This window comes from Cetorhinus maximus, chromosome 8 (assembly GCF_964194155.1).
Source record: "Cetorhinus maximus chromosome 8, sCetMax3.hap1.1, whole genome shotgun sequence".
Taxonomy (NCBI): Eukaryota; Metazoa; Chordata; class Chondrichthyes; order Lamniformes; family Cetorhinidae; genus Cetorhinus; species Cetorhinus maximus.
The window spans coordinates 41,507,409-41,531,449 of NC_135886.1; the positions used below are offsets into that span (position 1 = coordinate 41,507,409).

Genomic DNA, 24,041 nt, shown 5'->3' on the forward strand with positions numbered 1-24,041 from the left:
TGCCCATAATAATTATGCCTCTATTGCAAAAAAATTACTTTACACCCAGTTTCATGTATGAACAAAAGCAACATGCTGCAGATGGTGGAAATCAAAAAATATAAACAGAAAATGCCAGAGATAAATAGGTCAGGCAGCATCTGTGGAGAGAAACAGAGTTAATGTTTCGGGTCAATGACTTTTCATCAGAGCTGGAAAAAATTATAGATGTAAAGGTTTTAAGCAAATTTAGAGGCAGGGAAAGTGGGGTGATGGCGGAAGGCAAAAAGAGATGGTAGTCCCTCGATATGTTAATTTAGTTTAATTAGTTGCTCAAAAAAAAGAGTAAGAAGAGATGGTAATGGGACAGGTAAAGAAACAAAAGGAACATCTAGAGGAGCTGCAAAATGGGAATAGCAGATCATCACCAACAACTGTCACCTGAAAATAATGGGGCAATGATTAGGGTCTGAAATTGTTGAAGAAGTTGAATTTGGAAGGTTTTAAAGTGCTTAATCAAAAGACGAGGTGCCGTTTCTCGAGGTTAACCTGCTGAGTATTTCATGCTTTTTGTAAAGCTTGTATAGCTTTACAAAACAATCCCTTCACACCTTGCCCCATATTAATTTAAACTATGCTTCCACCAGCTCCAAATAGCATGTTAGTGACAATAGGCTGCTCCACTCTTAATTTTACTGGCTAGCCTAACTTCTGATTTTCTTCCTAACTCTTTGTTATTCACCTGGGAATCCTGGTTTTTATTAAAACCCTAGAAGAAACCAGACAACTGTCGCATTAGGTTTGATGGCATGTTAAGAATTCTACAGAAACAGTGCCTCTGGTTTCTAATCTCAAAGGTGCTCTTAAAATAAAAAAACTCACCACATGGGGAATCTGACATAGGCATATGTTTTAACTGCATCATGGTACGTGTTTCACCAAAATTTCATGCAATTCACCAAAATTCATGCAATGGTCCTGGTATTCAAATTTGGATGCATTAACTTCAATGTTCAGGATATTGACTCCTGCCTTTCTATTGCTTCAATTCCTGATATTCCACTTGCCTCTCCTAACCTACCTGCTTTCCCATGCTTTGCCTGTTTCTCTTTGCCTCGATCCCCATGCTTGGTATCTTCCTGCCAGCTGACTGTTGAAGATCCGCCTCCCTCAGTTTAAAGTTGTTGATGGCTCTGACTCTGCAGTTTGTGGTCAGTGCGTACCTGACGCTTCAGAACTTACTGGGTAGAATTCTCCCTCTGTCGAGGGGGGGGGGAGGGGGGGGGGAGGGGGGGGGAGGGTTGTGCAGGGGTGGGCGCGGACCCGATCGGCGCCGCGCCACCATTTTACGCACGCGAAAGAGCACAGAAATCTCCCTAAGGCACAGAGGTGCCTCAGGGAGATTAGTTTTGAGTTTTAACAGTTCAATAAAGTGTTGAAAAATTTCTCATGATGTATCCCCTCATGTGAAACTGTCACATGAGCTGGGACATGTGCATTAATTTCAATAAAAATTTTTGAGAAAATTTAAAAACATTCATGAAACCTCATCCCGCCCGTGGATGAAGTTCCATGAAAAATGTGAAGGCCGCCCGTGCTCTTCGTCTGCCCGCCAACCTTAAGGTTCGACGGGCAGCTCAGTTAATTATTTTAATTGTTAGTTAAATGGCTTTAATGGGTCTTTGACAGTTCGGTGGGCGTGCAGCTGACTCGGCTGCGCGCCCGCCAAACTGAAAACCTAAATGACGCGCGGTGAGGTCGGGATGCCCGCCCGCCATCACCCCGCACCATTTTACACCTCGGCAAGTGGGCCCCGCCCCCGCTCGCCGAGCCGAAGATTCTCCCCACTGTGTTCATAAGTGATGTTCCTTGCTGATGGTAGCTGAGCCCCTGGGCAATCAATATTATTCAAAAATATCGCATTCCAGGAAACCAGCCCATCAAGTTATTGTGGCTCGCTAAAGCAGAGAAGCTTCCGATCATGAGAATCGTGGAAAAATCATAGACAATCACTAGCAAGCTCTGGCAATTTGTCTGTCTCAAGTACCTTATTGCAGGAACGTTGCTAGGCACCCCACAGCTGGGGTATTTGCATCAACTGAACTAGCCAACTCAAACTTAACAAGTGCAGTGATTGATGGGCACAGTTCCATAAGAACATAAGAAATAGGACAAATTTATTCCTTCGTTATTGGGTAGTATTTGACAGAATCTGAACCATTTGGCCAATAGGAGAAAAATAATTTCTGTTGAAACTTTCCTAATCATCATTTGATCACCTGTCCAAGAGTATCAATAATAGAATAATAATAATAATACCAATAATGGCTAAATGTAACTCAATGACTTACCGTATATATCTTGTACTGCCTTTCATAATTGCACCAAAACTGTCTATAATAGTTATGCCTCTAGTGCGAAAAAACTACTTTACATCCAGTTTCATGTATGAACATAGGGCCCCTCGAACTGGCTCCACCATTTAATGTGATCACGGCTGATCTTTGGCCTCAACTCCACTTACCCGCCTGCCCTCCATATCCCTCGATTCCCTGAGACATAAAAATATCTGTCTGAGGGAATCGAGGGAAATAAGATATTCAATGATGGAACATCTACAACCCTCTGGCATAGAGAATTCCAAACAACCCTTTGAGTGAAGAAATTTCTCATCTCATTTCTAAATCATCGGGCCCTTAACCTGAGACTGTTCTAGATTTACCAGCCAGGGGAACAATCTCTCAGTATCTACCCAATCAAGACACTTCAGAATCTTGTATGTTTCAATGGGATCACCTCTCATTCTTCTAAACTCCAGAGGGTTTCTCATCCCAGGAACCAATGTAGTGAACCTTCAATGTATTGCTTCCAATGAAAGTATATCCTTCCTTAAATATGGAAACCAAAGTTTTTTTTTTATTCATTGGATGTGGGCGTCACTGGCTAGGGCACCATTTATTGCCCATCCCTAATTGCCCTTGTTCGGAGGGCATGTAAGAGTCAACCACAATGCTGTGGGTCTGGAGTCACATGTAGGCCAGGCAAGGATGCAAGATTCCCTTTCCTAAAGGACATTAGTGAACCAGATGGGTTTTTATGTCGATTGACAATGGCTTTGTGGTCATCATCAGACTTTTAAATCCAGATTTTTACTGGATTCAAATTTCACCATCTGCCATGGTGGGGTTCAAACCTGGGTACCCAGAGCATTACCCTGGGTCTCTGGATTGCTAGTCCAGTGACAAAACCACTATACCACTGCTTCCCATTGAAAACTGCATGGTACTCCAGGGCCAGAATTTTCATCTGGGCGAGCAGAAGCAGGGCCCGCTCGCTGAGGTGTAAAATGACGCGGGGGGATGTCGGGCATGCGTCCCAACGTCACTGCATGTCATTTAGATTTTCGCCCACCAAACTGTCAAAGGCTTGCTAAGGCCATTTAAAAACTAATTAAGCCAACAAACTGAGCTGCAGTCCAACCTTAAGGTTGGCGGGCAGGCGAAGAGCCGAGGTGATCTTCACATTTTTCATGGAACCTCATCCATGAGCGGGATGAGGTTTTATGAAGTGTTTATAAAAAAAAATTCACTGACATGTCACATGAGGGGATATGTCTTAAAATTTTTTCTTTAATTAGCTTTTTAAAACTTAAACTAATCTGGTGCCACAGGGAGATTTCTGCGATCCGCGCAAAAGAGTGCAGACCCCGACTCAGGGAATCCCTCCCCGCCTGCACAGGGAGTGCTCAGCACTTCCAGGCATGCGTCATGCTGGGTGGGCCTTAATTGGCCCGCCCACGTAAAATGGTGGCACGGACCCGATCAGGGGCGCCAATCGGGTTCGCGCCCGCGCCCGCCCAACCCTCCCGACAGGTGGAAAATTCTCCCCCAGGTGTAGTCTCACCAAAGCCCTGTACAACTGTAACAAGACTTTCTTATTCGTGTACTCCAATCTCCTTGCAACCAAGGCCAACATGCCATTTGCCTTCTGAATTCCTTGCTATACTTGCATGCTAACTTTCTGTTCCTCATCTCTGAACATCAACATTTTCGAGTTTCACTGATTTAAAAAAAATGTCTGCTTTCAAGTCTGAATTGGATCACTTAACTGGCTGCAAAGGGCAGGCAGATAGCCGGCCAATACACTTCATGGGTGAACCTACATCAAAAGACAAAAGTACAACCACCTATAAAGGAGGTTCAGTTTTAAAATTGGTCAGGAATGGTTCCCAACTCTAGAACTTACATCTAAAATATAAATTATTTGCCACGTTCTCACATACTTTAATCAAGTGAATATTTTGAAATTAAATGAGATTAGTCATACAGTCACTTACGTCACAGAAGGAGGCCATTTGGCCCACCAAGCCGATATTGACTCTCTGCGGAGCAATCAAGTCATTCCCAATCCCCATTCAATCCCCACAGCCCTGCAAGTTTATTTGCTTCAAGTGCCCATCCAATTTACTTTTGAAAATATTGATTGTTTCCACTTTTACCACCCTCGTGAGCAGTGAATTCCAGGTCATTAGCACTCGCTGCGTAAAAAGGTTCTTCCTCACATTCCCCCAGCAACTCGTGTCCCAAAACCTTAAACCTGTGTCTCGTAGCCCTTGTACCACCTGCTAATGGGAACAGTTTTTCCTCATCTCTATCTAAGCCCGTCATGATCTTGCATACTTTTATCAAATCAGCCCTTCAAATCCTTTGCTCCAAGGAGAACAACCCCAGCTTTTCCAACCTAACCTTGCAGCTAACATCCCCCCAACCCGGGAACCATTCTGATAAATTTCCTCTGCACCTGCTCAAGGACCTTCACATCTTGCCTAAAATATGGTGACCAGAACTGAACTTAATACTCTAGTTGTGGCCCAACCAGAGCTTTATAAAAGTTGAGCATAACTTCCCTGCTTTTGTACTTATAGTCTTTATTTACGAAGCCCATGATCCCTTACGCTTTGCTGACCACTCTCTGCCACCTTCAAAGATAGATTTACATGCACACTCAGGTCCCTTGCAGATGAATTATTTAAAAATGAACAGAAAATTGTTTGATGTTTTGGAATTTTAGGAGAAGCTATTATCAGTGACAAGGCAATAACTAGCTGTCCCCACTGTTCAGTGACTGTGTGCAGAAACATAGACACTGAGTCACACATCTTAAGAAAACTACTTTATTACAGTAGAAATGTAACAATACTGTACAGACATTATCTGAATGACTATCATTTAGACTTTAGATGATTTAAGAATAATGTTTAAAATATAATTTAGCTACAGCTGTAACTAATACACAATCCTGACCCTTAATCAGTTTAATTAGAATTTGACACAGGGAGACAGTATCCGAACTAAGTCTGATTGAGGATTAAGTGACAATTTTTAATGACAGAATCATATTGGTTATGTGTACTTTGTAAGGCAGTCTGTACCTGCCAATAAACAAACTATACAAGAACACATCATTTGTGCTAACAAATCCCAGTTGTATCAAATTGTAACCTTTCAAAATAAATACTTCTGGAGTTAGCCAGTACCTGCCCTTCACTTTTAAAAGACTTCCGCATTTGAACTAAATATTTATTAAAAACAACTGCATATATATTTTTACAAACTTTAAGCATGAAAATAAAAACAATGTTGAGATGGTTTGAAATACTTCTGATTGTAGCCCAAAATAAAGGGCATGTTCATTTAAAAGCAAATATCAGAAGTGAAGCTTGCCTTTATTTATGAATTGCAGAAGCGCCTTTGATTCTGCACCTCACTTGAACTTTCTGTACAAAATTAGAGTCAAACCAAAATTTGTACAATGCCATTGAAGAAACATTTCATATTATATTCTTCACATTCACATTTAATAGAGATGCAAGTCCGTTGAACAGTTTCTAATGGATTTGAACTGCTTGATTTAAGAACAACTTGCCTGGACTATTCTGGCTTTGGCTGACACACACTGGCAAGTTTAGGTAAGTGCAGCTTTAGACTTAAACGAAAATCAGCTGGTGAGTTTAAAGGAGTGGGTAAGGGTTTGTTGCTAATGAAAATGAATGGAAAACTTTAATAGCATTAAGGAGTAATGTCTCCATATTATAAAACATATGAACAAATTGGAAAATATAGACTTATGCTTTAAAAGCAGACTTTGGCTGTCAGGTTATATTTAAGCAATTTCCAGACAGCTCATTCATAAGGTTACATAGGAAATATGGCACAGAAACAACCTATGTCAGTGGCTATGAGCAATTGGAGCCTCCTCCCATCTTTCCTCATCTAAATCTACCATTGTAATCATCTAATCCCTTCTCCCTCATGTGCTTATCTAACTTCCCCTTAAATGCATCTACAGTATTTGTTTCAACCACTCCTTGTAGTAGCAAGCTCCACATTCTCACCACTCTTTGGGTAAAGAAGTTTCTTCTGAATTCCCTTTTAGATTTCCTGGTGACTTTCCCATATTGATGGCCTCTAGTTTTGCTCTCCCCCACAAGAGGAAACATTCTCTCTGTATCCACTCTGTTAAACTTTTCATCATTTAAAAGACCTCTCAACTCCTCAGCCTTCTTTTTTCAAGAGAAAAGAGACCCAGTCTGTCAGTCCTTTCCTGATATTTATAGCCACACATTTCTGGTATCTTTCTTGTAAACCTTCCCTGCATCCTCTCCAGTGTCTCTATATTCTTTATATAATATGGTGACTAGAACTACACACAGTACTCTAAGTGGGGTCTAAACAAAGTTCAATTCCAAGCTTTGCATAACTACCCTACTTTTTAATTTTATCCCACCAGAAATGAAGCTGATGGTGTGGGTTATTCAGTTGATGGTGAGGAAGCTGATAGTATTCAAAACTGAACAGATGGTGTCCATTTTTAACACAGATGTTTTTGCCAATTAAAAATTTTTTTAAAATTCAAAATCCCCAAACTGTGCTACAGCAGGCAGGTGTAAGAATGTAAAAATATGATAAAGCTCAAATCTTAAATTAAAGTTCTCCTTTACCATTCTTGATCCAAGGATACATTAGGCACTATTCTCTACTGTATGCAAACAAAAGCTGATGGCTTCAGGGAATTTGAGGTCATTTTGCTTTTAGTGACTTCCGTTATCCTTGCGGAAGATGATCAAGATATTGGCTGACTTCATTTTTTGACATCTATCTTTAATGGTTTTCATTGCTGACTCTGAACTTTATTGGACTGCTCTTTGTGATGTGATGTTTACTGTCCACTGTGAAGTAATGGAATACCAACTATTTTGAATCACCTTCGGGTGACATCTAAACTACCGCATGAGTTCCTCTGTTGGAGTATCCTCTGGATCTTCTGTAGATGATCTTTGTACCGGTTTTCTTACTTCCACTGAATTTCTTTTCAATTGTCCATTTAAAGCCGTGGTCTCCATTTCCACAACTGAGCTTGTGTTTGAAGGACAGTTTGACAGTGATCGATGGAGATTCTCTTTGCCATGCTCATCGGCGTTATCTTTCTCTTCAGTCTTTCCCGATAATTTTACCCATTCATCCTTCTGCCCTCCTATTGTTCCTCGAAAGCCAGTCCCGACAGTAGATGTAGGCCGTTTATCTGCAACAACATGAGCAAGCACGTTGAAAATGACTACAAGCATAGGAGTGCGTAGAATGGTAAAAGACCATTTGTCTATGCAGTCTTTTTTTCCCCATCACCAGGCCATTTGCAGGTTGCACTAACATGGACTACCTTTGGCTTGTACAGCTTCCTGAATAAGCAGACATATCAGGAAAGAACCATGCAGGTCAGGAATACAGAAACTGAATTGTTGCAGCAGAGTTACTGCTGAGGTGCAGACAGATGACTCAGCACACTCAATGTCAGAGAATAAAACAGCAGCCAGCAGCATTAAACTCCACGATGGCAGCAGATTCTGCTTATTGCTGGCACTCCAGTGGGGGTGGATCAGGACACTAACCCCTAACCTATTTAGGGGTTTCAACGAGGGCAGGACCAATGAGGTATTTCCTGCCTACTCCCACACAAACAGCTGGCTGCTCAGTAACAGTTTTACAAAATTTTAATCCCAATTTATATTTTTAAGGTCCCATTTTCTCAATGTTTAATCAGTATTTCTGCTATTTCAACAATTAATAGCCTTAAGCATCCCCTCATTTAAAGCATACTGAAATATTCAGATATTCAATACTAATCGATTGTGATGAATAGAGGTTCTGTTGCAACTGAAGTTAAAAGAAAATCTATAGATTTTTTAGATCCATTTGAGAAAGGTGGCAGGTCACTTTAAATTTGGCTACTTTTAATTTGTTTCCTACCTATTATAAAATGTATACATCACCTTCTGATATGCAAAATGTCTCTTTAAAGAATACAATTTGATTTGGGAGCATGTAGAAACCAATTTAACACAGGTTGCTCACTCTTGAGATAGTAATGTAAAGAACTGGGTAATGTGCTGAAATGGGCTGGGACTTCTAGAGTCCAGGAAATCATGCATCCATTTGTTATATATGGGTTCAACTATATAAGACATTTTGGGTGAGCAATTCAGCTTGTGCCCAAAAGAATTGTTGAGTGCATGATGGCTTCTCGTGAAGGTCCATGTCAGTTTGAAGCAGGAGCCAAATTTGACATCAGGCCTCATTTAAATGCCACTGGTGAGCTGCAAGCACATTATGGGCACCACTGTGACTCATCAACTCACAGTGGTTCATTGGCTAGCTCTCATGTGGGGAAAGTCAGGAGGTCAGGTTTGAGGGAGTGTGGGAGGCCGGGAAGAGTGTCGGGGAAGGAGAATGAAAAATGTCTTGGGCCTTTCTTCTTAGCAGTCTCCGGAGGCCCCTTTAAGAAATAGCTCAGGGAAAGTAAAGTGATGCATGCACAATATAAACACCACCCATTTGTACCTGAATTTTGCATTAAGGGTCCTAAAAATGGACACCAAAGGCCAAACCCAAGGAGCCTGGCATCTATTCCATGTGAATGTCACCCACAGTGCTGTTGGGAAGGAGTTCCAGGATTTTGACCCAGTGACAGCAAAGGAACAGCAATATATTTCCAAGTCAGGATGGTGAGTGGCTTGGAGGGGAACTTCCAGGTGGTGGTGTTCCCATGTGTCTGCTGCCCTTGTCCTTCTAGATGATAGTGGTCATGGGTTTATAAGGTGCTGCTTAAGGAGCCTTTGTTAGTTTCTGCAATGCACCTTGTAGATGATATGCATTACTGCCACTGTCGTCGGTGGTGGAGGCAGTGAATGCTTAAGTTGATGAATGGGATGCTGATCAAGTGGGCTGCTTGGTCCTGGATGGGGTCGAGCTTCTTAAGTGTTGTTGGAGCTGCACTCATCCAGGCAAGTGATGAATATGCCATCACACTCCTGACTTGTGCCTTGTAGATGGTGGACAGGCTTTGGGAAGTCAGGTGGTGAGTTATTCGCCGCAGGATTCCTAGCCTCTGACCTGCTCTTGTAGCCACAATATTTATATGGCTAGTCCAGTTCAGTTTCTGGTCAATGGTAACCCCCACGGATGTTGGGGTGATGGTAATGCTATTGAATATCAAGGGGCGATGGTTAGACTCTCTCTTGTTGGAGATGGTCATTGCCTGGCACTTGTGTGCCACGAATGTTACTTGTGACTTGTCAGCCCAAGCCTGGATATCGTCCAGGTCTTGCTGCATTTGGATATGGACTGCTTCAGTATCTGAGGAGTCGCGAATGGTGCTGAAATTTGTGCACTCATCAGCGAACTTATGATGGAAGGAAGGTAATTGATGAAGCAGCTGAAGATGGTTGGGCCGAGGACACTACCCTGAGGAACTCCTGCAGTGATGTCCTAGAGTTGAGATGATTGACCTCCAACAACCACAACCATCTTCCTTTGTGCTAGGTATGACTCCAACCAGTGGAGAGTTTTCCCTCTGATTCCTATTGACTCCAGTTTTGCTAGGACTCCCTGATGCCACACTTGGTCAAACGCAGCCTTGATGCAACCTCATCACTGGACTTCAGCTCTTTTGTCCATGTTTGAACCAAAGTGTGGATGTTAGTTCAGATTTATTCAGATACATTATTGAAGTGTTGTGACCTTAATTATTGTGGTGGGAGAGTGAGCTAGTAGTGCTGCAAAAGAGTACCATGCAAGGTGCCGTTGACAGAGAAAGAAAGCCATTAAGCTACCAGAAGCCACATGTCAATAGCATTGGCAGCTGCTTTAGAACAGGTCATGGGGAACTAAAGATGTAAAGAAACAAAACTACAAATGGGATTGTGGTTCAGGCTCTCACTGTCAATGATTTTGAAGATTTTCATGTGAGTGGATTATGGTCCTCATATTTACTTGGGCAATATTTTGGAGCAAGGGTCTTGGGGGCGGGGGGGGGGGGGTCGAGGGGGGAAGGAGTTATGGATGGGAGGCCTGGAAGTACAGATTTCCCTGATCACCTGCAGTTTTAACTACATGATGTGTTTGCAATTTTTCTTTCAGGTTTCCTAACTGACAGCTGGCCTGTGACAGAGGAGAGAAATCACAGGCTGGTGAGGATAGGCGATGGGAGCATCATGGAGGGCGTGAGGCACACTGTTGGTGATCTTGGGCATTCTGGCAAGCTGACTGATGATGGGGTGGGGGAGGGAGGAGATCCCAAAACTGACAGTTAGATCATAGAGGGTGGGTGAAGCTGACAGATTGTGCAGTGTGGGATGGTGAGGGGTGGGGAGAAGATACAGGGGAGTGGAGTGGGGGGGAAACTGTGGAGATGGGAGCATGATTTGAAGGATTAGCTGGTTTGACATTATCCAACACAGCTGCTGACACCTGGATCAATCAACGAGCATTTCAAAGTTATATCCCAATTCCTACACCACAAATCCTAGTAGGCTAGAGCTAATTGTCATCTTCAGTTTATAGAAGCGGGGAATAGCTTAACTTTGGTTACAACCGATTTTAAAAATACATATGCTCATACACACACGTGTGAAATATTAATCAATCAGATTGACATATATAGTTCATCCATAGCTAAGGTCGAAGGGGAGCAAGGGGAATATGAGATATAAACAAACATTTAAAATCATATGTAACATTTGCAGAAAAGCCTTTTCGTAAAGGAAGTTGATTAACGGTATGTTTGATTATTGAAGGCTTTCCTTGTTACTTTGCACTTGCAATGCAACATGCAAACTAATTATTTGACATAGGTGTTACTGTTTAGAACATAATGCAGCTATTGTTAAAGCAACATAAAGCAGGTTTTCATTCACTGAATTTTGAATTCCATTGTCTACTGCAGAAAGACTTAAACTGTTACTACTCTGCATGCAGTTATTTCTCCTCTGTAGGAAAACAGAAAAACAAATACTCAAACCAACATCTAAAGGATCTTTTCCACTCCAAGAGAAGTGGCTTCATTTTGGGATAACTATTGCTTCAGCCTTTATAAAGATTCAAAATGAATATAAAATATTTGTTAACTTTTGCCAAGGCTGAATGGGAGGAGGAGTGGAAGGGAAAGAAGTGCCAGTCAAAAATAAAATGATAGGAAACCCAAGATGGAGCTATGAAACAGTCTGTGGGCAAGTGATGAAGCAATGCAACACCCATCCTCCAGCTGATTGTTGCTACAGCAATATAAACACATTGGGATACATCTGTCCACAATAAGGATAACAGCCTGGAATTTCGGCAAGCTTTCGCCGGATCATCCACTTTGGCAGACGATTGACAGGAACCCCAAACAAATGGCTAAACGCCTACGTTAAAGTTAAAGACTGGGAGACTGCCTGCTGAAACTTCACTCCGCCTTGATAATGGTTTGTGCACAGGGCTCTAGGTTTAGGTTAAAAATCTGATTACAATTTTTAGATTCAGGTTTTTGTTGTAGCATAAAGATAGTTAAAGTGATGTAAAGCTTCTGGGTTTGCAATATTTGAGGTAAACTTTAAAGAAATATGGCAATTTGAAAAAATATAATAAAAATATTTATTTACAAGAATATAGTTAACTTCATTGTTGCTGATTACCTCCTGGTCCAATCGGATGCATTAGCCTGTTCATCTGGACATTCCAGTGTTTAACGTGTGAACTTGCTTGTCGTAATTTCCTTTGTGCAGCCTGCAAAAGGAGAGGAGAAAATTGTCACCAAATGAAACCTGCTCCACTAATGAACAAATGGGAACTGATCTATTGTTAATACACGCACAAGATCTCAGCAATATTTACCATTTTTATGTTGTTGAGATACATTTATCATTTTATCATTGTGCAATGAAAAGAAAGTAATTTTTGTTTTATTAACGGAACAAGACTCTGCTGCTGTGAATTCACAATAAAGCCCAACTTGTTATGGCATTAGATGTGAAGATTATAATATAAAGACTGATTTTAAAATCCCTCATTTAAGTAGATTGAGTCCATTCTGTCTTGACCTGGATACTATATTGTGCAATATAGTGAAACAAAAAGCTACTTATGAAATCAGAGACAACTGACAAACTAGCACCAGATTTCAACAAAACTGTTAGTAGCTCTGAAAGAAAGAGAATTAATGCTTTATATTTTATATTTATGAAACATTGTCCCCAAGTACATTCTGCTCCTTAGTACAAATTATTGATTAAATCAAATTTTTTGTGCTAATATGACTGCCCCATATTAATCAGATTATTTAAGAATTGATAAAATAAAATATAATCACTCAACATATATTTTCACATCCTGGACGATAGCAGTTGGAGTGAGTTTTCCCTTTTACCACTGGAAGGAAAATGGGAGGTTTTGGATTGGCTGTCCGTTTTACACACAGCCTGATTTTAGTTTCCATTAGATATGAAAATTGGAAAAGGTGTAAAATAGGTCACCAATCTGCTACTGCCCAGGGGTTAAAGTGAAAATTCACCCTATCATCTGGTGATAAGTTCAAGTTATGACCTATACAAAAGCAAAATACCGTGGCTACTGGAAATCTGAAATAAAAACAGAAAATATTGAAAACACTGAGCATGTCTGGCAGCATCTGTGTAGAGAGAAAGAGTTAATTTTTCCGCTCAATGACATGACATCATCTCCATCTGGCTTTCAAAAGGGAATTAGATAAGCACCCGAAGAGAAAAATTTGCAGATTTACAGGGAAAGGGCAGGTGAGTAGGACAGTTGATTTCCTCTTGCTGTAAGCCAGCACAGACAACGGGCCAAATGGCCTCCTTCTGGGCTGTAAACCATTCTATGCTTTTATCACAGGTTATCAACTAATATTCATTATAAGCCCACTGGCTCCCACAGCTACCTCGACCACACTTCCTCACACCCTAGACCCTGTAAGGATTTCATTCCATTCTCCCAGCTTCTCCGTCTCCATCGTATCTATTCTGATGATGCAAACTTCCACAACAGCACTTCTGAGATGTCTTCTTTTATCCTCAACCGAGGATTCCTCATCCCCAACCCCCACTATGGTTGACAGGGCCCTCAGCTGTGTCCGCCACATATCCTGCACTTCTGCTGTCACCCCTTCCCCTCCCACCAAGAACCACCATAGGGTTCCCCGTGTCCTCACCTGCCACCCCACCAGCCTCCTTGTTCAACAGATCACTTTCTGCCATTTCCACCAATTCCAATGTGATGCCACCACCAAATACATCTTCCCCTCCTCTCCCCTTTCAGCATTCTGAAGGGACTATTCCCTCCATGATACCCTGATCCATTCCTCAGCCACTCCCGACACCGTGTCCCCTTCCCATGGCACCTTTCCCCATGCAGATGCAGGAGATATAACATCTGCACGTTTTCCTCCTCTCTCCTCTCTCCTCACTGTCAAAGGCACTAAAAGCATTCCTTCTAGGGGAGACAGCAATTTACTTATACTTCTTTTGATCTAGTATACTCTATTTGCTGCTCAGAGTGTAGTCTCCTCTACACTGGGGAAACCAACCGCAGATCGGGTGACCCCTTTGTGGAACACCTCCATTCAGTCCGCAAGCACGACCCCGAGCTTCCGCTGGCCTGTCACTTTAGTTCTCCACCTTGCTCTCATGCTGACATTCCTGTTCTCTGCCTCCTGCACTGTTCCAGTGAAGCTCAACGTAAGCTTGAGGAACAGCACCTCATCTTTCGATTAGACACTTCACGGCCTTCTGGACTCAACACAGAGTTCAACAGTTTCAGACCATAATCTTGGTGCCTATTTTGTTCCCTTTTTCCATGTTTCAGTTTCTCTCTCATTCTTGCTTCAGTCAGCAGCACACCTGGCTCTGGGCACAGCTTTTGTCCCTTTGCTTCTTTTCTTGCCGCATCACCATTCCCTTTGACCCTGGAAGGCTAATTCTTCTGCTCCGGACTGTCACCCCGTCACAAGCCTTCCTTTTGTCCTTGCACTCACCCCTCGCTCAAAGCCCATTACTTTGGCAACTTTTCCCAGTTCTGATGAAAGATCACAGGCCCGAATCAGACGCTGCCATAACCGGCTGAGTATTTCCAGCATTTTCTGTGTTTATTTTAAGACATGACTTTCTCAGTAGTATTGTTTCCATTTTATGGTTGTGCAACTTGTGTTCCTAGTGTCACGGTAACTGATATTTCTAAAGTCTTTGAACCCTGATAGTTATGGTTCCACCTTCAATCTTGGCTGCTTTGTCTCAGTTATTTGAAAGCAACTCCAGCAGCCCACAGGAAGCATAATTTGCCAACTGTAACACTTCTATGAATTTCAAAATGATTAGCACAAAGTCCCAATAAACACTTCATGGAGGTGTCAACTTTAACCAGTGATGTTACTTTGACCTTAAACCTGACACATTATCTTCCATATATCACCACAGATACCACATGCTAAAGGCCACGCTTCTACACATTCAAATTATTCTCCTTTTCTTCCACTCTCCTCCCTTAATGAAGTCACAACTAAAACTAGCCCATGTGGTGTTAACTATATTTTTAAAAAGCATGATAAACTTTAGCCCCCTGTTAACGGCCATATTGCATTTACAAAAAGAGCCAGTTTTGCTATTCTCTGTTTTGTAATATTTGCAATATTACAAATGCCTTTTTCTGTATGAAAAAAAGGGCAGTTCACCAAATTTCTTAGATCTCCGAGTTGTGTATCCATAGGCACAGAAAGCTCCACGTCGGTCAATAAAACATGACTTCTATTTTAAATTTCTACAGGGCAGGAAGGAAGGCCAGACAGCAATCTCTAGACTCTAGTGCCTGGAGGAATGTTGTACTCATCTACAGGCTACACCATATCAAAACCAGAGCATTCACTGCTCATCATAGATAGGAGCTTTGTATCACGGTAGCTTATATAAACGCCAACTGGTCAATTTAACTTCATAGCGAGGGGAAAATTGAGCAGCAGACCCACCTTCATTCACATGAAAATAAAAATGTATGGAGTACCATTCTATGTATTATGAGTAAGCTAGAGTATGAAGCAGTGTTCTAAAGAGGCTTCAAGACAACCTAAAATTTGCTGAACTTATACCATGGGCAGAATTTTGCCCTCGGATGGCGGGTGGGCCCCACCGACTCAGCGGCGGGTGTACAGCCGACCCCCACCACCGAAACGGGGCCCGCCGCCATTTTGAGTGGGCGGGCCAATTAAGGCCCGCCCAGCGGCCTTCCCGACAGGAAGCGCAATGCGCTTCCTGTGCGGGGGGTGGAGGGATTCCCCATCTGTCAAAGTACACTCTTCACGCATGCGCGCGAAAAAGCGTACTGCTCCCTGAGGCAAAGAGTTTACTGACAGGTAAGAAAAGTCAAAAGATAGAGAAATATTAAAATTATTAACATGTCCCCCTCATGTGACAATGTCACACGAGATGGGACATGTTAATAAGAAACATAAAGTTTATTAAATTTTTTAAAAATGGACATGAAACTTCATCCCGCCAGTGGATGAGGTTTCATGAATAATCAGGAGCCCACTGGGGCTCCTGGCCTGCCCGCCAGCCTTAAGCTTGGACGGGCATGTCTTTAATTATCTTAATTAGCTTGTCAATGGCCTCAATTGGCCATTGGCAGGTTGGTTCCAAAATGGTGACTAATCTCAAAATATTATACTTCAATAGATTCCCATTGCCTAATTCTGTTCTATCAAAGGCAGCATAATCTTTAGACATAGACTCTGATTTTACAATTTGGATGCTATTGGACAATTCTAGATGTAGCCAAAGAAAAAGGAATATATAACCTTTCTACTGAACTTTGTCTTCTTCATGAATTCTGTAACTAACGCAATGCAGGTTATTGATTACTTATGGCTCACATTTGGACTTTTCCAAGTCAAATGCATCATTATTATAGTTTCAATTTTAACTCAAGTTATACATATGGGTATATAAAATTATGAGGGGCATAGATAGGGTAGACAGGAAAGAACTTTTCCTCTTGGGTGGAAGGATCAATGACCAGGGAGCATAGATTTAAGGTAAGGGGCAGGAGGTTTAGAGGGGATGTGAGGAGGAATTTTTTCACCCAGAGGGTGGTGGGAATCTGGAAGTCACTGCCTGAAAGGGTGGCAGGGGCAGAAAACTTCATAACATTTAAGAAGTATTTGGATGTGCACTTGCGATGCCATGGCACACAAGGCTATGGGCCTAGTGCTGGAAAATGGGATTAGAATAGTTAGGTACTTGTTTGACCAGCACAGACTTGATGGGCCAAAGGGCCTTTTTCTGCTCTGTAGATCTCTATGACTCTAAAACTCAATTTGAAATAAATGGGTTAATCCCTCTATTAAAATTGCAGAGATAGGAACTTGATTTGAACACATTAAACATTGCTGTTATAAACATCACCTAAATTAATTTCTACCCTCTGTATTTTTATGAACGTCATCTAATGTTCAGCAAGTACTGCTTCCATTTGTGATGTTACATCGCAACATGTTGTGATTTAGGGAAAAGACTAGTCCCTAGCAGATTAACTTCTTCCTGATCTTATGTAAGTAAGGCTGTTGTTTTAGTGCTGATATAGTTTGATATAGTAAACACTTACCATCACATCCTGGTCTGCTCGTTGTCTGTTGACCCGGACTTCCTCCAGCTGATTCTGGGCCTCTTCTAGAATCTTGGACTTGTTGTCCATTTCTTGCCTTAACTCCTGTTTTTCTCTCTGGGTTTTTCTAATTAGCTCCTCCTGCTCTTCCTTAAGCTGCATCAGCGCTTTCATTTTGTCTTCCTCCTCAGACAGCAATCTAATAACAGAACAGATGGATCATGCATCATATAGTTGTCTTCACTTTAGAAATACATTTTCACATTGCTTGATATACGCTAAACACCTGTCAAATTTTTAAATGCGATCTTTTTCAGTTATTTGGCTGTATCAATTAAGAAATTGACTTCAAACATAATTTTGTAGCCGCTACAACATGCTGAGACATGACAGGGTTTCCGTGCATGACGGGGTTTGAGTCAGGGCTCAAAAAAATGTTTTTACAGCACTTTTGTCTAGGTCTTATTGGGACAGAATTTGGATATTTGTCCTGTACTGTAGAAGTACTTGAATTACCTGGAAAAACTCAGCAAGTCTGGCAGCATCGGCGGAGAAGAAATCAGTCAACGTTTCGAGCCCTCATGGCCCTTCAGCAGAACTGAAGCATAGTTTCAACAAGGGAGAAATATAAATTGGTTTAAGGTGGGTGGGGGGGAAGAGACACATTGAGGGTGTGGTGTGAGCAGATAATCAAAAGATGTCAGAGACAAAAGGGTCAAAGAGGTGTTGAAGGTGGTGGTCTTTGTCTGAGAAAAGTGCTAATTAAGAATGCAAGACAGGATATTCAAAGTACAGCTGTAGTGGGGGTGGGGTGGAAAGACTAAAGGTTTTAGTTTTAGATTTAAAAATAATGGAAATAGGTGGGGAAAGAAGAATCTATATAAATTATTGAAAAAAAAGGCGGGTGGGGGGGGAAAAGAAACGGGGTGGGGATGGGGGGAGGGGGGTTTAAGATCTAAAGTTGTTGAATTCAATATTCAGCCCAGAAGGCTGTAAAGTGCCTAGTCGGAAGATGAGGTGCTGTTCCTCCAGTTTGCGTTGGGCTTCACTGGAACAATGCAGCAAGCCAAGGACAGACATGTGGGCAAGAGAACAGGGTGGAGTGTTAAAATGGCAAGCGACAGGGAGGTTTGGGTCTTTCTTGCGGACAGACCGCAGGTGTTCCGCAAAACGGTCGCCCAGTTTGCGTTTGGTCTCTCCAATGTAGAGGAGACCGCATTGGGAGCAACGAATGCAGTAGACTAAGTTAGGGGAAATGCAAGTGAAATGCTGCTTCACTTGAAAGGAGTGTTTGGGCCCTTGGACGGTGAGGAGAGAGGAAGTGAAGGGGCAGGTGTTGCATCTTCTGCGTGGGCATGGGGAGGTGCCATAAGTGGGGGTTGAGGAGTAGGGGGTGATGGAGGAGCTGTTCCCGTCGCATTCTGAGATCCACACTCAGTGCCATGCGCCGCCATATGAACACACTCGACCTCTCCCTCCAGCAGCACCGCCGCACCCTTTTTCAAAGCTGCGCGTGCCCCCAGTTTCATTTTATTCTTCGCCTCATCCGTCGCCTCAACAAGAAACTTTTTCTCTTTCTCTCAAGTGCTAAGGAACGCAAGCTCCAACAACTCATCGACTCCAACACCCATCGGGGACCCTCCACCCCTGCTTGTCCCTCCGTCCTCACCCCATCTTCCAATCCCAGCCCCAGCCGCGTATTCACTATACCCCCTGACCTTCCCCTCTCCGATGCTGAACGTTCAGTGCTCAGCAAAGGACTTAGTTTCATACCCTTACGCCCTCATCTCAATGAATTTCGGGCTCGGCATGATGCTGAACTCTTCTTCCGCCGTCTTCGTCTCCGTGCTCACTTCTTTGGGCAGGAGTCCTCTCCCCGTTCAACGGATCCTTTTACCCACCTCCAATATTCTCCCTCCACTTGGACCCCTCCCTCTGGATTCTTACCTTCTCTTGATCTTTTCATTGAGAACTGTCGGCGTGACATTAGCCGTCTCAATTTCTCTGCTCCTCTCACCCATTCTAATCTGTCTCTCTCTGAACTCACTGCACTCCGTTCTCTCAGGTCCAACCCCAACATTGTCATCAAACCCGCTGACAAGGGTGGTACTGTTGTTGTCTGGCGCATTGACCTCTACCTCGCGGAGGCTGAGCGTCAACTCGCAGACGTTTCCTCCTACCTCTCCCTGGACCATGACCCCACCACAGAACATCAAGCCATTGTTTCCAGGACTGTCACTGACCTCATCTCCTCTGGAGATCTTCCTCCCACAGCTTCCAACTTGATAGTCCTAAAACCCGCTTTCACAGCCATATCTCCTTTCTCAGTGACTGTCTCCGTCTCCGACTCACCCCACGTGGATTTCAACTGAAATTCCATCCCTCTTGTTTCGAACCCACCCAGGATTACAGGTATCTCCGGGACATAAAACGTTTCTCGGACTGCTGTTCCCGTCGCATTCTGAGATCCACACTCAGTGCCATGCGCCGCCATATGAACACACTCGACCTCTCCCTCCAGCAGCACCGCCGCACCCTTTTTCAAAGCTGCGCGTGCCCCCAGTTTCATTTTATTCTTCGCCTCATCCGTCGCCTCAACAAGAAACTTTTTCTCTTTCTCTCAAGTGCTAAGGAACGCAAGCTCCAACAACTCATCGACTCCAACACCCATCGGGGACCCTCCACCCCTGCTTGTCCCTCCGTCCTCACCCCATCTTCCAATCCCAGCCCCAGCCGCGTATTCACTATACCCCCTGACCTTCCCCTCTCCGATGCTGAACGTTCAGTGCTCAGCAAAGGACTTAGTTTCATACCCTTACGCCCTCATCTCAATGAATTTCGGGCTCGGCATGATGCTGAACTCTTCTTCCGCCGTCTTCGTCTCCGTGCTCACTTCTTTGGGCAGGAGTCCTCTCCCCGTTCAACGGATCCTTTTACCCACCTCCAATATTCTCCCTCCACTTGGACCCCTCCCTCTGGATTCTTACCTTCTCTTGATCTTTTCATTGAGAACTGTCGGCGTGACATTAGCCATCTCAATTTCTCTGCTCCTCTCACCCATTCTAATCTGTCTCTCTCTGAACTCACTGCACTCCGTTCTCTCAGGTCCAACCCCAACATTGTCATCAAACCCGCTGACAAGGGTGGTACTGTTGTTGTCTGGCGCATTGACCTCTACCTCGCGGAGGCTGAGCGTCAACTCGCAGACGTTTCCTCCTACCTCTCCCTGGACCATGACCCCACCACAGAACATCAAGCCATTGTTTCCAGGACTGTCACTGACCTCATCTCCTCTGGAGATCTTCCTCCCACAGCTTCCAACTTGATAGTCGCCCAACCTCGGACGGCCCGCTTCTACCTCCTACCCAAAATCCACAAACAGAACTGTCCTGGCAGACCGATCGTGTCAGCCTGTTCCTGCCCCACGGAACTCATTTCTCGTTATCTTGACTCCCTTCTCTCTCCCCTTGTCCAGTCCCTTCCCACCTACATCCGTGATTCCTCTGACACCTTACGTCACATCAACAATTTCCAGTTCCCTGGCCCCAACCGCTTCCTCTTCACCATGGATGTCCAATCCCTCTACACCTCCATCCCCCACCAGGATGGTCTGAGGGCCCTTAGCTTCTTCCTTGAACAGAGGCCCCAACAATCCCCATCCACCACTACTCTCCTCCGTTTGGCTGAACTTGTTCTCACACTGAACAATTTCTCCTTTAACTCCTCTCACTTCCTCCAAATAAAAGGTGTGGCTATGGGTACCCGCATGGGCCCCAGCTATGCCTGTCTCTTTATGGGGTATGTGGAACATTCCTTGTTCCAGTCCTACTCCGGCCCCCTCCCACAACTCTTTCTCCGGTACATCGATGATTACTTCGGTGCTGCTTCATGCTCTCGTCGGGACCTGGAAAAATTTATTAATTTTGCTTCCAATCTCCACCCCTCCATCATCTTCACATGGTCCATCTCTGACACTTCTCTTCCCTTCCTTGACCTCTCTGTCTCAATTTCTGATGATAGACTGTCCACCAATATCCATTACAAGCCTACCGACTCCCACAGCTACCTCGACTACAGCTCCTCACACCCCGCTTCCTGTAAAGACTCCATCCCATTCTCTCAGTTCCTTCGCCTCCGTCGCATCTGTTCTGATGACGCTACCTTCAAAAACAGCTCCTCTGACATGTCCTCCTTCTTCCTTAACCGAGGTTTTCCATCCACGGTCATTGACAGGGCCCTCAACCGTGTCCGGCCCATATCCCGCGCATCCTCCCTCACGCCTTCTCCTCCTTCCCAGAAACATGATAGGGTCCCCCTTGTCCTCACTTATCACCCCACCAGCCTCCGCATTCAAAGGATCATCCTCCGCCATTTCCGCCAACTCCAGCATGATGCCACCACCAAACACATCTTCCCTTCACCCCCCTTGACGGCATTCCGTAGGGATCGTTCCCTCCGGGACACCCTGGTCCACTCCTCCATCACCCCCTACTCCTCAACCCCCACTTATGGCACCTCCCCATGCCCACGCAGAAGATGCAACACCTGCCCCTTCACTTCCTCTCTCCTCACCGTCCAAGGGCCCAAACACTCCTTTCAAGTGAAGCAGCATTTCACTTGCATTTCCCCTAACTTAGTCTACTGCATTCGTTGCTCCCAATGCGGTCTCCTCTACATTGGAGAGACCAAACGCAAACTGGGCGACCGTTTTGCGGAACACCTGCGGTCTGTCCGCAAGAAAGACCCAAACCTCCCTGTCGCTTGCCATTTTAACACTCCACCCTGTTCTCTTGCCCACATGTCTGTCCTTGGCTTGCTGCATTGTTCCAGTGAAGCCCAACGCAAACTGGAGGAACAGCACCTCATCTTCCGACTAGGCACTTTACAGCCTTCTGGGCTGAATATTGAATTCAACAACTTTAGATCTTAAACCCCCCTCCCCCCATCCCCACCCCGTTTCTTTTCCCCCCCCACCCGCCTTTTTTTTCAATAATTTATATAGATTCTTCTTTCCCCACCTATTTCCATTATTTTTAAATCTAAAACTAAAACCTTTAGTCTTTCCACCCCACCCCCACTACAGCTGTACTTTGAATATCCTGTCTTGCATTCTTAATTAGCACTTTTCTCAGACAAAGACCACCACCTTCAACACCTCTTTGACCCTTTTGTCTCTGACATCTTTTGATTATCTGCTCACACCACACCCTCAATGTGTCTCTTCCCCCCCACCCACCTTAAACCAATTTATATTTCTCCCTTGTTGAAACTATGCTTCAGTTCTGCTGAAGGGCCATGAGGGCTCGAAACGTTGACTGATTTCTTCTCCGCCGATGCTGCCAGACTTGCTGAGTTTTTCCAGGTAATTCTGTTTTTATTTTGTTTTGGATTTCCAGCATCCGCAGTAGCTTTTAGCTTTTTGTTTTTATCTTTGTAGAAGTACTTGACTACTTCTGTCTCATGCTGAGCTTCAAGAAAATGCTGAAAGGCTCCAGTGGGCGGAGTTAGAAACCGCAGGAGAACAATAGGCACACAATTCACAAGACTGCATACAGTAGTGTGTTTTAGCCTGGGAATCTGCAACATTCCAACTCTTCAATGTATTTACATTTCCTAATTCTAAGAGGCCAATTTGTTACTACTGACTTAGCCAAGGGCATATCAAACTGTTGGTGAATGACTTCACAATCACACATTAGTTCTGTTTATAAATGTATATGCCGGTCACATATTGACAGTGTTAAAAGTACATTCACCCACATGGTTTGTATTTTGTTTAAAAGAATTGTAATTGTAAAAACAATTCAGAATATGGAACCAAGGACATCCAACTAGTTTGTCTCAGTGGAGTGCTTAGCTGTGTTCCATGGACCCCACAGACCCCAGTAACAGTACAAAGCACCACATTCAAGGCATGCTTTAAAGGAAGAGTTGCACGGATTCAAAATGTTAACTCTGTCTTTCTTTCCACAGATGCTGTCAGACCTGCTGGGTCTTTCCAGCATTTTTTATTTTTGTTTCAAGACATGATTTAGTTTAGGGATGAAACTTTCAAAGATTTAACAAATGCTTTTAAAAAGAGCTCTATAGTATCCTACGTCAATTTTACTATCCTTTTTAAAAATCTTACTGGAAACAGTTTGCAGCAATTTATATTAATAAGCTTCTGTTTTAACATATATTTGAGAACTAAGTGTCTGAACTGTCCTGACAATAAGTTCTTACATTTCATGCTCCTTTCCTAAGCTGGTAGCTTCTTTCACATTTTAATTGAAACCATATCTTAAGTCAGTGCTTCTCAAACTGGGGTCTGGGAAATACTGTGGAAGTGCTTTCTGAATGGGGCCGCCTCACTGATGGGCATTGTGGCAATACTTGGATCTCACCTTGCCACCATCTAGCCACCCAGGACTGCCGCTGCTCAAGACGCTGAGCTTTTTTGTTAAAAGCCTCGCATGGAATGATGTGGCAAATGTTAATGGAGTCTGCAGCCTCTTGCATTGGCTCACTGTCACTCAAGGAGATGCACAAAGCTGTCCAACTAGTCTCAGACCATCCTTCAGCCAGTTTGGTTTATGTGATAATCTGACGTGTAATATACCTTTAAGAAGAATGTTATAATGGAAGATCACATGAGCTTAGTTTCCAATAGCAGAGTTGCACGGGCTGCCTTAGTAGTCAGTAGGACTAGTCTAGAGTTAGAGTCTGTGAGGTAGAGACAGAGTTTGAGTTGTAAGCACACAAGTGTAACTGCTGAGTTCCTTTGTAAATAAATAGAATGCGTTCTACATTAGCTGATCTACTCTGTCTACAGTACCAACTCGGCCATCCTGAAACAAGCATGCAATCCGGATCCATTAGCCCAATTAAACTAGTGACCAGGATCCAACAAACTGGTGATGAGGAAAAAGAAAGAAAAAGCAAGGAAGGAGGAAAAAAAAGCGAGGATGGAAATCAAGTGAACCGAAATCGGGCCATACCTCGCACAGTAATTGTAAATAGAATTTCTATCCTAATTGTCAAAACAGTCCCCTCAAAGCATGCCACAGTTTGGAAGAGTTAATTCTTTCCATCCAACCGTGG

General features: G+C 43.5%; 1 protein-coding gene across 1 annotated transcript in view; it reads right to left on the reverse strand.

Annotated features, from left to right (window-relative positions):
- Nucleotides 1-5,136: 5,136 nt before the first annotated feature.
- Nucleotides 5,137-24,041, reverse strand: part of LOC144683575 (differentially expressed in FDCP 6 homolog) — a 169,443-nt gene continuing 150,538 nt past the window's right edge. The window contains exons 10-12 of the mRNA XM_078546726.1: nucleotides 16,959-17,157; nucleotides 11,987-12,077; nucleotides 5,137-7,560 (exon numbers count right to left, since the gene is read on the reverse strand). Of these exons, the coding sequence (XP_078402852.1) occupies nucleotides 7,262-7,560; nucleotides 11,987-12,077; nucleotides 16,959-17,157 (589 nt within the window). The 3' untranslated portion in view covers nucleotides 5,137-7,261. The remainder of the gene's footprint in view (nucleotides 7,561-11,986; nucleotides 12,078-16,958; nucleotides 17,158-24,041) is intronic.